Source organism: Helicoverpa zea, chromosome 25 (assembly GCF_022581195.2).
Source record: "Helicoverpa zea isolate HzStark_Cry1AcR chromosome 25, ilHelZeax1.1, whole genome shotgun sequence".
Taxonomy (NCBI): Eukaryota; Metazoa; Arthropoda; class Insecta; order Lepidoptera; family Noctuidae; genus Helicoverpa; species Helicoverpa zea.
Genome location: NC_061476.1, coordinates 2,684,749 through 2,700,370, shown reverse-complemented (window position 1 = coordinate 2,700,370; position 15,622 = coordinate 2,684,749). Strand labels below are relative to the sequence as shown.

At 35.9% G+C, this 15,622-nt stretch overlaps 1 protein-coding gene across 1 annotated transcript; it reads left to right on the top strand.

Moving 5' to 3' along the window:
* The first annotated feature begins 233 nt into the window (after positions 1-233).
* On the top strand, positions 234-12,789 carry LOC124642727 (potassium channel subfamily K member 9-like). Its single transcript, XM_047181333.1, has 10 exons — positions 234-464; positions 657-764; positions 1,094-1,724; positions 3,484-3,639; positions 4,444-4,570; positions 5,076-5,266; positions 6,091-6,278; positions 6,819-6,933; positions 7,349-7,436; positions 7,683-12,789. Exons 3-10 carry the CDS (start codon positions 1,598-1,600, stop codon positions 8,440-8,442), a joined length of 1,752 nt encoding a protein of 583 aa, XP_047037289.1. The 5' UTR covers positions 234-464; positions 657-764; positions 1,094-1,597; the 3' UTR covers positions 8,443-12,789.
* The last annotated feature ends 2,833 nt before the right edge of the window (positions 12,790-15,622 follow it).

Below are 15,622 nucleotides of genomic sequence, written 5' to 3'. Positions count from 1 at the left end.
TCTATGAGAAGTTTGGGAAATCTTTTCAACGTTGCAAATACTCAACTAATTTATTTAAAAACAGCATACAGTATAATTAATTTAAGACTTAATTACGTGCAATATGCCTATAAAATATTTTAATTTGTAGACATTTTCATTCACTAAAATCTCTATGATTTCTCCTTATATGGCAAGCAATCTTTTGGCAATGGGAAAATGCAGTAACCTAATTTTGTAGTCTGGCCACACAAACCAGGTCAAGGAAGTGCAGCAGAAAAACTATTCGCCAATTTTTTTGTTATTTTTTATGAAATGCAATTATGTGTATTGTTTCTTTATTATTTAGTTGAAATGAGAGTGAGATAATGTAGCGCATTCACCGTAATGATTGGAGGCAGTGCGAGTGGTTGTAACAGGACAGAAGAAAACTAGGTGGTGTGACAGCTAAAGAATACCGCATAGAAGATTTTAGCTCAAAAATGGTTAATATCTTCAAAGTTGTATCGTTTAATTAGACGTTATGACTGTAAATCTTATAAGGGTGGCGTTTAAATGGGTTGTCTTTGCCATTTCTATTGAAAATAATCGTCATAACATTTGACCCAGTTACAGTGCTGTGTGCGTTGACCTATGGATGTGAATGCGGACTAACTAAAGCACGATGTTATTTTTAGGATACAGCTTTGCAGATAATTAAATATTTATAGATGCCGTTGGTGATATCCAATTGTGTGATAAATTATAGACGAAAGTTCCCGTGACCTTTTACACTTTAAATACTGGTGAGTTTTCTTTGTTTTACTTCAATTTTGAATTTCGAATATTGATGTTCTGATTAGAAAATTGTTGCACTTATGTATAGGTACACAACTGCCAAAGTAACGTTAAATTAATTTAAAACTTATGTATTTAATTAAATAACAGCTGTAATATCTGGTATTGTTTCCATGTCAGTGACACAAAATCAATGGAATTTGTTTTCTGTAGCTAATAAATAAGTTTATTTACTTACGGGTGGCTAATTGCTCCAGTATAATTTTAATTTATTCAAAATGTACTATACTTAAAATAATATTATAGCAGTGAATATAATTAACATAAATACTTTCAGGTCCAACAGTTGTTCAAATAAACACTATGGATGGAAGTTTTATAATTCCTGAAAAAACAAACCAAAGTTCAGAAATACAGATAACAAAAAACACTATTTAGATACAACTTCCTTTGAAGGGATCAATTTAATCATAGTTTTATTTATAAACATATTCCAATTCCTTTTTAATTGAATAAAATTATTGTATTGAGAAGACGATTCAGGTTGTGATTTCTTAATAAAATACACAACTGATGCAGTTAAGGGAAATTAAAACAATAAAAAACAGTAGCAAGCATATCATCTTTGTAGCTAGACAGGCTGTATGTTGTGTCTGTTGCCAAAAAATTGCCGCCAAAAATGGATTCTAAATTCGAATCTTAGATTTTTCAATTACAACCTACAATGGTTACTTAATGTTATATTAATAAAAAACAAGACAATATGGTGTTTATTTGACTGAATCGCAATAAGGGTGGGATTGGGCGTAAAGCCCTAAGGCCGTGGTGACACTTGGCAGTGATGAAGAAGCAAAATGTTCGCACTCTATCATTGATTGTGTGCACATTTACATATTTACTGGTTGGTGCCGCTGTGTTTGACGCTTTAGAGTCAACTACTGAGAGGAACAGATTTGAAGTACTGCAAGGTTGGTATTGCTCTCAAAAAATCCTATTTACACTTAAATAAATAAATAATGTCGGGACACCTTTTTCACTCACGGTCGGTTAGCCCCATGGTAAGTTATTTATTAACTTGTGTTATGGGTGCTAACACAACTGATAAACTACATATAGCTACACATATACATATTTATAAATACATATCATAACACCCAGACCACGGCCAACAAGCATGCTCATCACACAAATGTTGACCGAACCGGGAATCGAACCCGGGACCTCAGGTTCGGCGGTCCGGCATGATGACCATTGCGCCATCGAGGTTGTCAAACGACACTTGGTGTAATAAATCAATCAAAGTACTCACGTGACCGCTATCCATACATCATCTATTTTCTTTTTTTTATGCTTACTCTAACTTATACTTAGGAATCTTGTTTCTTCTAATTAAGTTAGCCGGTATGTGGCTATCAAGATATCCAGATTTATATAAATCTTGTGTATTTATTATTATTTAATAATAGCTTTAACTTATGGTAAGCTGTACTGTAAACTACATACTCAGTGTTTGAGTTTTGGTATCCAAGACAACCATGGTGTTGGCAGTCTATTGTTTTTGCAAATCAATATCCAGGTAGTTTTCTAGTCCTAAAATGTTATAGTAAGTTCAACTCAGTCGTGCACGCGGCCTTATGTGTGGGTAACCCTTGTACATATACAATGACTTTGTGTGCGTGACAAGAGATACAGTCGGGTACAATACAGTTATTTAGGGGTTGTATACAGGTGTTTAAAAAAAAACAGTTATTACGTAATTTAATGTTTATTTATTTATAATGATTATGAATCGCTACTTAAAAAATCAAATGATGAATTTTCGGATTCGCTACTCTCCAAGGTGAATTATATATTCTGACTCCATGTCAAAATGTCTATAGTATTCTTCTTTTTTCTTATGTACATGTCCATAAGTATTACCCCACATCCCTTCATCAATTTGACTTAATGAATTATTTCCGTCTTATTTTGGTCGACATTATGAGAAGCAATATATTTTTTTTAAATTCCCCACACATTTTGTTTACCTACATTATTATACTAGATTATACCTCTTTTTACATTCTTAGTCCACACTTTTATTTATTGTCCGCGTACCCCCGAGTCAGAAAATAGGTATGTAAGGAGTATTTAATTCTTAGATACTGTCAATGTCAATTTGAAAAGACGTAGGTATGAGAAAATAATGAAAAACTAAGTATATTTAATAATAAAAAGCTTTGAATGTTGTTTCATTTTTTGAAACGCTTTACCTGACTCCTTAATAATTTCTCCGCGAATAGCTAGTATTTTCGTAAACGACTGCACCCATAAGAAAAAGCGATAAGAACACGTCATGCTCGGACGACGTTATTGTCACACAAATGAAAGTTGTATATTTACAAGCCGACGCACACATAGGACCGCGCGCAAATCTGAGTTGAACTATCTATACTCATTACTATACCAAAGTATTTTCACTGATAAATACTGAAAAAATAGTTTGAAAATGTATATAAAATGAATCATTTTATTTATGACACTGGGCTGATATTGTTCAGTTTTCCTCAGATTTTCTACTTATGGCAATGTTTATCTGCTTCACCAGAAGTCGCAGAACATTTTATTAAGGTGTTCAAAATACTATTTATACACTCCATCTTTTCCTTACTACTTTTTTTTCAATCATTTATTTATTGAGGTCAAATCAGAAGAAACTTGTTCTAAATATCCTTTCAAATCTTACAGCTATCGAGGGCATGATCATAAGGAAGTACAATATAACTGAAGAGGACTTCCGAGTGATGGAGACAGTTGTGCTCAAGTCGGAGCCCCACAAGGCTGGCCAACAGTGGAAGTTCACTGGCGCCTTCTACTATGCCACCACTGTACTTACTACTATTGGTGAGTCTTATTCCATTGGATTAAGGTTCAGTTTACATGATCATGAGGACTTTAAAGTAGAAGTTCCACAAGGCCGGCCAACAGTGGAAGTTCACTGGCGCCTTCTACTATGCCTCCACTGTACTTACTACTATTGGTGAGTCTTATTCCCTTAGATTAAGGTTCAGTTTGCATGATCCAGAATGATGGAGACAGTAGTGCTCAAGTCAGAGCCCCACAAGGCCATAGTGGAAGTTCACTGGTGCCTTCTACTATGCCACCATGGTACTTACTACTATTGGTAAGTCTTAAACCCTTGGATTAAGGTTCAGTTTACATGTTGATAAGGAGTTCCAAGTAGGAGCTCTACAAGGCCGGCCAACAGTGGAAGTTCACTAGCTCCTTATACTATTTACTACTATTGGTAAGTCTTAAATTAAGGAGTGATGGAGTCAGTATTGCTGAAGTTGGAAGTCCATAAGGCCAGCCATCAGTGGAACTACATCATCATGGAATCATTCTTTGTTTTTCTTGTGCCTATGTTATATTACATAACATCACCTGAGGCTGGAGTTTCCCTCCACAAAAAAAACATAAGTATTGCCCACATAACTTAAAGTTTCTGTCTGTGTATAGTTTAGGTAGCAGATATGAATAATACAGTTGTGTACCAGATATTTTACATAAAAACTGTTGTTAGGTAGTTTGTAGTTACTGATTCAGGTCTCAGTTATAATTAAATAAGTCACTAGATTATAAATGGCTACAGAAATACCTAGATATCATTATTATGATGTTCATAGCGTTTATATTTTCCTCCACCAGGCTACGGGCACTCGACGCCGGCGACGATCGGCGGCAAACTGTTCACTATGTTCTACGCCATTGTAGGCATTCCTCTCGGCCTCATCATGTTCCAGAGCATCGGTGAAAGAGTCAATAGACTCAGTAGGTTAGTACACCTTTTTTGTAAAATGGTTAGATGCTCTTTTATTCCTCTTGAATTGGTAGGTAATGTCTCTTGTGTGAGAATCTTACTGACTGCAAACAATATAGGTAATACGGCAAATAGAATTACCTATATTAAATCAAGCGAAAATAAGACATTGGGATTAGATTGAGACTCCGACTCTTATTTTGACTTCCTTCTTTGTCTCCTACCCTTTAGTTTAGCCTATGTATCTTTTTCCACCTATATTAGATTGCGCTTGCGGTTTGACCCGCGTCCAGAGGCAACTGCTCCCTTTATCCAGATGGTGACAAAAAGGCCTATGTCGTCTCCTGGTTTTAAGTGGCCCACCAATTTTCATTCGAATCGGTTCAGCCGTTTTTTGCGTTACGAATGGAGTACCTACTAACTAACACGACTTTCTATTCAACAGACTTATTTTGTTCATGTATTGTACCAAGGTTGTAAAAAATATACTTAGTATTATTTTCTTAATTCCTCGTTCCAGCGTAATAATAAAGTCAATAAAACGCGCGATGAACTGCAAGCAGACGAGCGCGTCTGAGGTGGACCTCATATGCGTGGTGACCACATTATCCTCGCTGACCATAGCCGGGGGGGCGGCTGCCTTCTCCAAGTTCGAGGGCTGGAGCTACTTCGATAGCGTGTACTATTGTTTTATCACGTTGACTACTATAGGTGAGTTGGTGTTTTTGATAATTTGTACATGGCTTGTCAAAGTTTTTGAAGCGTGCTTAGTAAAAAAAATTCGCTAAGCTAGGAGAATGTGTCCGTCAAACTGATGGAATCATCCTTAAGAGATAAACAAAGTCATAAACTTTCGTCGGCTACATTTTATATGTGTAACAGACAGTAATATTCAGTTGAAATGTTCAGTTTGCCATGGTTACCATTTACCTGCATAGGACCTGTCTTTAGGATAGACCGTTGCTATTCAGATATTTACCAAAAGGCAGAGCTTGTCTGCCTTTTGTCTTGAATAAATTTACTGTGACATTCTTGTTATATTAGTAGGGATCCCAATTGGTCCCTTCAGCCTTTTTTGGGTTTGATAGGTTTTTGGTAGCAATATATGGGAATTTTTGAGAAAAAGTATAAGTACCTATGTCCAAGACTTTTTTTTTCGTGGGTCTGTGGGCGGTGAGTTCGGGTGGCTCATCGTGCTTCTGTCTACTTAGACGACAGACCCGTGTCGACGGCGCGCGTTGTTCCACGCGCTCCTCAAAGAGATGTCAGCAACCCCAGCGGGGCCCAGCAGGGCCAAGGCCTGCCGGGGCTGCGGGTTGTTCGAAAGAGATACCGCGGCCCTGGTACATAAAAGGCCTATGAGGAACCTGACGGTCTTTAGTCAGTAAGAGTCTGACACTCCCTCACCGTTGCTAACCCACAGCGGGAGGGGTCATTTGATGATTTTTGACGTCGTTAAAAAAAAAGACTTTTTTTAACTTGATCTGTGTAAATTACTTTCCCTACATATAACTTACAATTATCCCTTCCCCTAGGTTTCGGAGACATGGTGGCCCTACAAAAAGACAACGCACTGAACCGCAAGCCTTCATACGTGATGTTTGCCCTAATTTTCATCCTATTCGGGCTAGCCATAGTGGCTGCGTGTCTCAACTTGTTAGTGCTGCGGTTCGTTACCATGAACACTGAAGACGAGAAGAGAGATCAGGCTCAGGCTGAACAGGTAATTTATCATCTGCCTTGCCTTTTCCCAAGTATGCTTTGAGTCAGCTTCCAACATAAGCGGTTGCAGCTGAGTACCTACCGGTGTTTTACATGGAGCATCTGCTGATCTGATCCTCACTTACCAAACATAATGCTCCTTGTTAAGCTGTCCGACTTTCTGGCTGTTGAATATCCGTAACAACTGGCAAAGAAGTACAAATGGTAGTCGGGACCAATAATTTAACGTGTCTCATAAACGAAGAATCTCATTATGATATACCTACACGCTGATATGACTCTGGAGGCAGGTGGCTTCTAACAGGTATCTGTGGAGATCAAAGGAGGAGGCCTATGTTCAGCAGTGGACGTCTTATGTCTGAGATGATGATGATGATGATACCTACGCGGCGTACAATGGGACTTTTTATGTCATATCTGCCCAGCTTTTTCCCTATGTTGAAGTCGGCTTCCCGCCTCAACAGATGCAATTGCATACCAGTGTTTTACATGGAACAACTGTTATGTAAACAACCTAAAATATAACTATTATTATCTCCAGGCGCAGCAAGTAGCAGTCCGGCTGGAGGGTGACGTGATAACCGCGGACGGCGCCGTGCTGCGCGGCGTGTCGCGCGGCACCCGTCTGCCCGCTGACCCCAGGCAGATCACTGCAGGTATGCATCTACTAACTGATATTATAAATGAGAATATCAAATTGCCAGGATCAAACTAAAAGGTTGTAGGTTTTGCTCACGTAATTTTTACAACAATTCCTCTAAATTACAGTACATTGATTATTCGACAGCTTACAATGGTTAATTACGTAAGTCGCTTACCTGATTTAAGCTTATAAGTGTAAAAGCTATCTAAATACAGACATAAGTTACTTACATAATTTTTATAGGTGCCACTTACAAGGACAATACTGCCTTGAAACGGATAAAATACCTTATACCTGTCTTCAAACATACCACCTTATATCTATGTCAAATGGTTATGGATTACAAAATAATATAAAACCAGGACCTTAAAAGCAAAGTACATTAGTATATATTAGTACTAACTACATTATTAATGTACAAATTCCAGGAGACACGTCGCTGATTCCTCTGTATGTAGACGAGGAGTACCCGCCCAGTGTGTGCAGCTGTTCTTGTAACTGCTTCGGACCAAACAAGTGAGTATTAATGCCTTTCATTTGTATGAAATTACATAACATACTTAAAGCATCAGAGTTATATCATAAGTCATAAAAGGACCTATTTCCAGCTATCATGCATGTCTAAAAGAATTTCCGTAAATCCTTGTATAGTACACACAAAACATTCCATGCAACTCAAGATAGCTATTTCATTTGTGTAATAAACGATAAGTTCACCAATGAACATCTTTATTACAGAAAATTATTACCTTCTTATTTCAGATCAATACCATACCGCGACCCACTATCACCGGTACCATCAACCAACATCAAACAAATCAAGTCAAAGGCAAACTACCGCGAACTCGGTAGCATACCTCGCTACATAGAGAAATCCTCAGCCAAGAACCGATCACAGTCTCTACGCCTCAACTCTGCCTCAGGGTACCTCTACATGAACGCTAAGACAAACGACTTCCAACTAGACCCTGAAGACTTCAGAGAAATGGTCGCCAAACGACGCGAACAACTGCGCAGAGGCATGATGATGTACGAAATGCGATGTAACAACAACGAACAGTATCTACACCCTTACAGGCACAGTCTTAGCACCCGACTCGAGACCAGTCCTCACAGCTCCTCACTCTACTCCATGAACATGAGGTCGGAGAACCGCAGCAACGACCCCCTCGTCGACGACTACGACTCGGAGAAATCCAGCTACGCGAAAAAGAAACTCATGAAAAATATAGCGAGAAACACCAGTAATAAACGCGTTGAAAACTATTTCTACGATGACGCGGTGCTACATTTTGATGATGAGTACGCGTTCGATGGGTCGATACTCTTTGCTAAGAGGAGAAAATCTATAGAGAGAAAGTGGGAGGACTATAACTGTGAGATGCCGAAGAGCCACGCGGCCGACCAGGTGTCGAACGACGGCAGCTACGGGTACTACCTGCCGGACGAGGACGAGCAGGAGCAGTACTTCGTGAACGACACGCTGACGTTCCAGCTGCCGCCGCACCGCGCCAGCATCTAGTGACGTGTTGTGAAGTGCCAAGACTTGTGCCAACGTAGGTTAGTGCTAGTCTACTAAATAAATGGGCCAATTAAGTAAATAAACGATAAATTAATAGTAATTTTACAATTTTCGCGGTAGCATCCGAGTTTGAAAGTTTTAGCTTTTACACATAGTTTATAGTTGTCGCGATTTTTATTGTAATTCTATGATATGAGCTTGGCTTCCTTGTAGATATTGTAATATAGTGTTTTTAAGGCTTGTCGGGCGAGCGCTTGAGCGTTTTATTTTGCACTACGTCGGGGAATCGAGGATTTTGAAATAATAAAATGCCCCATATTTAGGCTAGGTCATTTTAAGATTGAATAAAAATTATAGAAGTGTAGGTATCTCTCAAGTTGCATTCCTAAGTCATTTAGATAAAAATAAGACTGCAATAGAGATGAATGTAGGTACTTCGGTGACCAATCAATCATACAATTTAATAGAGTATGATTAGATACTAGTGATTTTGGCTGTATGAATATTTGGCTAATTTCACACCTGCTATATAGCAAGAATTATCAAGTCAAACCCGACTACAATCTAGTATACCTTTGAGGTCACATATTTAAGGACTATCTTTTAAATAAAGACCAACCAAAAAATACCTCATTTCAAGAAATCACTTGAATATTTTAGCGCAGATTACTGTCAACCTTTCATTGTAGTCGGGAATAAAAAATACTATGTAATTTGAATATTCTAGGAGAATGCATATCGATTTTTAACCGACGTAGTGCAAGCGAAATTCAGTTTTTTATTTCTATTCGGAGTGAATTAGGAAGTAGATACTGTTGCGAGACACAATACAATGAAAATTATCGAGCTTATTGATACAAAAAAACTGGCTAAAACCGATTGTTAATGTACAATCAGTAACAAAATTCTGTTAACACAATAGGAAATACAAAATACCTACCTCAAAAGCTGTGTTCAACAGGTTTGGAATTCTCAATTATCCAGGTTATTTTTTTCTGTAGTTTTGACAGTTAGTTATTTGTTGGTGTTCAGGTATTCTGTAACGTTTATTGTATTAAACAACTTTTGCTACTGACTGTACTAGTTGTGAGAACAATAATCTTTGCCTGGATAGTAAGTATCCGAATATTATAACGTCACTATGTCTTTCTGTATCACTCTATTACTTTTAAATGTACAGTAATGACTGAAGTATTTTTAAATAATGATTACAAGTGGCGTTTCAGTATTTGAGATTTGTTTCATCTTGAATGCAAAAGGCTAATATTCTGTACAAATGAAATAAGGACTGCTGGAATTGGTAGAAAATTAAATTGTTTTTTTCTTCAATCAAAAAATGGGTACTCACACGAATTAGCCTAGCCTTTTCCCACCAATGTTTGGGTCGGCTTCCAGTCTAACCCTACGAACTATCTCTTTCCCTGATCAAAACTCAGCAAGTCTAAAATATTATTTGAAAAAAAAAATTAATGCAGTTGCTTGCAAGATGGAACATACATATTACGTATATCAAGGCATTGATACTTGTAAAAAACTCAGTGAATACTTCAAAAACTGAACTCAAGTCTAAAAATACAGAACCCTATGTTATGAAATATTATGAAAGAATCGCAACAATTTTTGTATTATATGTATATGCTAGACATTCGTTTCAAAAAATTGTTTTCGGCCATTTTCCTTAAATATATTAATGTTGAGACATTTCAAATTCGAAAAGCGTAAAAATATTTAATTATATAATATATATTCCAAGAATTTACTATGATGATAAAGTAGCTTTGAGCAATGTTTTTGTTACAAAACTATGGTTGATGAACCTTTTCTAAAAAAACAGAATTGTACAGTAAAACTGGTCTATAAATGCCAAATTACTATAAAATTCATTAATTTTAAGAATCAATGATTTTAGTTGATACTTTATATCTCAAAGATTTGTTACAAAATTAATTAGACCTCTATAAATGGAGACAAAAATGTTGATTTGGAAAATCTTTTCTAAAATACTTGTACAGACCTAGATTGTTATTGTATAACGAAAATTGAAGTTATTATATTTGCATTGCAACGGTTTAGTTCAAAACGATTACGTTTAACGTCATTAGATCTACTTTATATTATAAAGAATAATAATAATTTATTCTGAAAATAATTACATGATGTGTAAGACCTGTAAATCTATCAAAATTCTGTAAATTTTCATTTACAAAACACTATGCTGTTGTGTTGTAAAACTAATTAATAATATCGTACTGACTATGAAGTGAGTTAACTGTATAATACAAATATCTAGTCAAAAACGTGAGAATTACCATTAAGAAATGTGTAGTTAAAATAATAGTGATATTGTGATTATTTTATATTTTTACAGCGACATCCAAAAACTGTATGTACATGGGATATGAGAGTTTTCTCCTAACTGATTTTTAAATTTATTTATAAGACTTACTCTTAGCTGCCAAAATCCTTTTTTGTTATATTATTTTTAACTAGTATTAGTAAATCAGTATTATTATTTGCTGTGATAATTTTACCTATAGTACTATACTTAATTAAGTTTTATTAGGTTTATAAAACTCTTCAAAATGCCAAAACATCTTCAAAAGATCTAAGATAAATTAATTTATAGCATTCCCAAAGAAAAAAAAATCGTTGATGTCGTTTCAAACGATTGTTTTACATTTTATGTATTAGAGTTAAACGACGAAATATGTATTAAATGACAGTAAATCACTGATTAAATATATGTATGTCTGTATAGTAAATAATTATATCGACTTTGTTTAGGATTTAAGTAAAAATGATCTATGAAATCTACTAAACATGACTGCATTAAATATTTATGCCAAACGTACTCGAAACAAGACACTGATAAAAAATAATTAAAATAAATGTACTATTTCATTTTACATTCGCTTCGGCAATTTTTATATTGATATTTATTGCTCAATCTGGACTTATCATTTGCTATTTACCTATTCAAAAATATTGTATCCAACTATTATTCTTTATATTCCAATGAAATAATACTGAAATATTATCAGAAAAATACCCACATGATTAACACAAAGCAATAGAAATGAAGAAAATGAATCGTTTAGTAGTTAATTTTGCACAATAAATTAGGTTAAGCTAAAATCAGACTCGTCAACTTATTATGAACGTACTGGTACAAAATTGTCTACTAAACCTACCATCCAACTTATTTCGGGGTTAGTGTTTCATACATACTTACCTAAGTTACTGAAGAGACCCTTCGCATACGCTTGACTGACTGTATAAAGTGTCTTGAAGACAATTTACTATTTGTTCTTTTTATAATCAAAAATCATTTTTGATTTCGTAAAAATATTTTTCAAAGTATCAAGATCAATTTCAATTGATATGGCATGATTAGGATGCGCTATTTAAATGCTATAAAAAACTATCGGTTTTATACGTAGTCGATTTGCGAATTTTTTGCTAAGTTCGGAGGGACAATTCTCTGTTAAAGCTCTTTAAGTAAGGTATCAAATCGTAATTCATACATTTTTGTTTCAAAATCAATAGCCTACAGACAGACCTACCGAGCCAGTTGTGTAGTTGGATAAATTAGAAACTTTTGACAGACGTTTAGTTAATTACTATGCTATAGGTACCTACATTGATTTTTTTTTTTCAAAACTGCTCACTGAAAATGCTTTCTGCGTTTATCTTCCACATAACGTCGTAATTGACCAAATACGTCTCACAGTCGTCACAGACAAAAGATGTCCGAGATGTGAATGCCATAAAAAATAGTAATTGGGAATTAGTATGAGGTTTTTAACTATCAATTAAGTGTATGATAATTAATCAATTCAAATGTAACCGTGTTTCGCCATAAAAAGTAACAGATTAGCAAATAAACCCTTATAAAAATCGGAGGAGTATTGTCAAAGCCATCAGTACTGATCTCATCCTCACAACTTGCTTGGTGGGTCTATATCCAGGTATTGATTTCAAAGCATCATGGTCTTATTTGATAAATTACATTGAAAATGCAGAATACATACCTATTTGAGAACTCGACTACCAAAGAAAAGAGAAATTGTCCCTCAAAATGAAACTATATTTTGCTAAGATCATTCTAGTCTAATTATTATAAGCATGAACTGACACAGTGTCTTCGTGTAGTATGGTTGCCAAAATTGTGTATCAACTTCAATGTTTCCAGTGCGGTTGACTGTAAACTAATATAAACTAATGTATTATAAAAACTGTTAATTGGAATATGTGAGTTCTAGTTATTATGCGGTCTGAACTAATTGTAATTTTAAAAGTGAAAATGTAACATAAATCGGATTTCAATAAAAAATACATACAAATGGTTGTTTGGCTTTTATTTGTACATTTAAACTTCTTGGCGTTACAAACTAATTTATAACATGTCTCCATGATTAGCTCTAATTTGCAGGCCCTGACTACCTCGGTGTGCGAGCCGTACCTAACTATGAAATTCCTGTTGGCACCAAGTATGACTATACATATTGTACACATGTATGGCAATTTGGCAGAAACTGATCCAGTAAAAAAAAGTACTTATGTAAGTTTTCATTCATTGTTACTATAATAAGTACATAGGTACCTACTTTGGAATATGTGAACTACATTAGTCGACTAGCCAGTACCTAGCGTTTAATTCTCTATTTGCTAAGATGAAGCCGGTGCAAGACCGGCACGTCCCCAAAGTTGAAAATACGGTCAGATGTGTGTGTTAGTGACTTTTCAGTCTGTCAGTCTTTTCAGTCAGGTAGAAAATAACCTTGCTTATGTTATGCGATTTGATTCGTTCGAGGGATCTGACCAGACAAAAGTAGCGCCACCCCAAAGGCAACGCCATCTGCCGCATCCTGTCTGGTTTTCGAAGTCACCCAGGAACGCCTTGCTGTAGCTCCTGAGTTGAGTTGCTCCAGCAATTAAGTACTTTGTGTGCTTGGGTAATTCATGTGATCGTCGCTAGATGGCAGTTAAACTAAAACGAATTAAAATAAATACTTGGTTGAGTTGTAATTCTCAATATTTTATCAGAATTAATAGTTAAATATAAACTTTAGTTTTAAAAAAATTGGATGCGGAGATAGAAGGTAATAAGAAATATACCTAATGGCGCCGGGCCTAGTAACCACTGTAAACTGCCTTGTTGGTTAATAGCTATCGCAAGGGCGGCAGATGTGCACGAGGTCTCGGGTTCGATTCCTGTTTCCGCAAATCGCCGAAATCGCCTTGTGAGTTTTAGAAACTTTCACAAAACAGCCCGGAGCCTGGAAGTTGGTGATTGATACTTACACCCATGTATCTGAGAGCATGTTAACGTCGGTCCTGCGCCTGATCTCTCTCCAGTCGTTTCGGATTACCGTCCCATCGGGCTATGAGAGTGAAGGAAGAGAGTGCATCTGTGTCTGCGCAAATGCTTGTGCACTATAATATGTCATGCACAGCTAGCTGATATTAGAACAGCTGCCGTGGTCGATAATCCGCCAGGAGGACATCCTCAGCAACCTCTTAAAAATATCTAAGTTTTAAAATTTTTGTTCTATAGAAAATCTGTTTAACAGTCAGTTAAGTCCTATTTTGAACAAAGAAAATTCGCAAAAAAATGAGGTTGGAGGGAGAGTAACGTGATACTTACTAAACTAAACACCTTCCTATGTAAGTAGCCTATTGGTAAATTACTTACTAACTAGATTATCTCATACAAACCACAAGAGTAGATATCCAAGTTGACTGGTCGTTGAAGTCAGATAGGCAGTCCGTCCTCCTTACCTTACGTACCTACCTTCTGTGTAGGAGTCATTCAGCCTCTTCTGGTAAAAGTAATAATTAGAAAAATAGTATCGGCAGGCGCAATACAATTTTTTCCCATAAATCATTCAGAAGAAGCTCTTTAAAATGTAACATAAAACGATAAATACTTAATACCTACTTATACACAGCTAACTGAAGTAAGTAGGCAACTCAACAAAAGCCCATAAAACACTTAAAATCTTAATTAAAAAAGCTAAAACAAGAAACCTTTCTAAAATAAAACAAAACACTTCACAAATTCATTTTGAATAACGGATTTAATAAATGCTTAAGTGGGAGAGCACTGTTATTTCTCCTTAAGACTGGCCAAAGAGAATACTAGAAGAAAAATGGGAGCACCTCCCCCACCCCCCGGGGAGGAGGTATTGCTTTGAATAAAGAAAAGTTAAAATTTTCTTAAAACACCCCCTGGTTGGGGAGTTGCCTATCTATCTTCGTTTAAGTATTGGCAAAAATTACCCCCTCTATAGCGTTCTCTTTCGCACGAGGGCCGTGTCATTGGTTCATTTTTTAAAGGGAACTTTTAAGATGATTGCTTGTTTGAAAATGTTTGAAAGAAGTAAGATTGCTATGAAATTGTAGACTTGTTGTGAAAAGAGTGTTATTTTCTGCGCTCTTACCTATGCTTTGTGATCTTTTTAAAGGGTTGATAGCCGAATGGGTAGTGAGCAGGTCTGTAGCTACATTTTTAAGTTTCAATCATCGATTAAATACTAGAAAAAAAATCGCCACACATTCCTGGCAGTTGATATATACCTGGGTCAGTTATTAAATGGTAGGTTGGTACTGAGGTTTTAAAATGTAAGTAATTATGAACTTGTAAGAGTATATTGATAAAGTCTACATAAAATTTTGGCATAGAGAAGCTTCCTATATCTTCTGGTCTATCATTTAAGCCTATAGGACCTTTGGTAGGACTCAGTAAAGCCTTATTCATTACCTTATAAGCTTATAAGAGCTTCCCTGTTTACGTCATTAATCTATTAAGCAAACCTTGACCCAGATAATGAGCATGTTTAACACGTTTACCCTAATTATTAATTTTAATATGTTATTGTAAAGGGCACGCGTCAACAGGTGGTTAACTTATGTAGAGTAGGGATAGCAGAAAAATCTTGAAGAAAATATTTACGTTGAAATTGTAAGAGTAAATCCGGAACTAACTACTTATAGGTGGATTATAAGTATGAATACACACACCTACTTTTTTGATTAGACTAATACTATCAAAGGACCTGTCATGAACAGGATTTGCAGAAATTTTCATCAGTCATGTCATCAGTCATCACCATCATTATCTTTCCCCAATTAAATTATCTTGGGTTCGATTATTCGAGTCTATGGATGCAACAGAGTA

Bases quoted from the DNA above. Each gene is read 5' to 3' on its own strand.
- LOC124642727 (XM_047181333.1), top strand. From the start codon at position 1,598: ATGAAGAAGCAAAATGTTCGCACTCTATCATTGATTGTGTGCACATTT. The intron at 5,267-6,090 runs GTGAGTTGGTGT...CCCTTCCCCTAG, and splicing joins TATCACGTTGACTACTATAG to GTTTCGGAGACATGGTGGCC. The intron at 6,934-7,348 runs GTATGCATCTAC...TACAAATTCCAG, and splicing joins CCCCAGGCAGATCACTGCAG to GAGACACGTCGCTGATTCCT.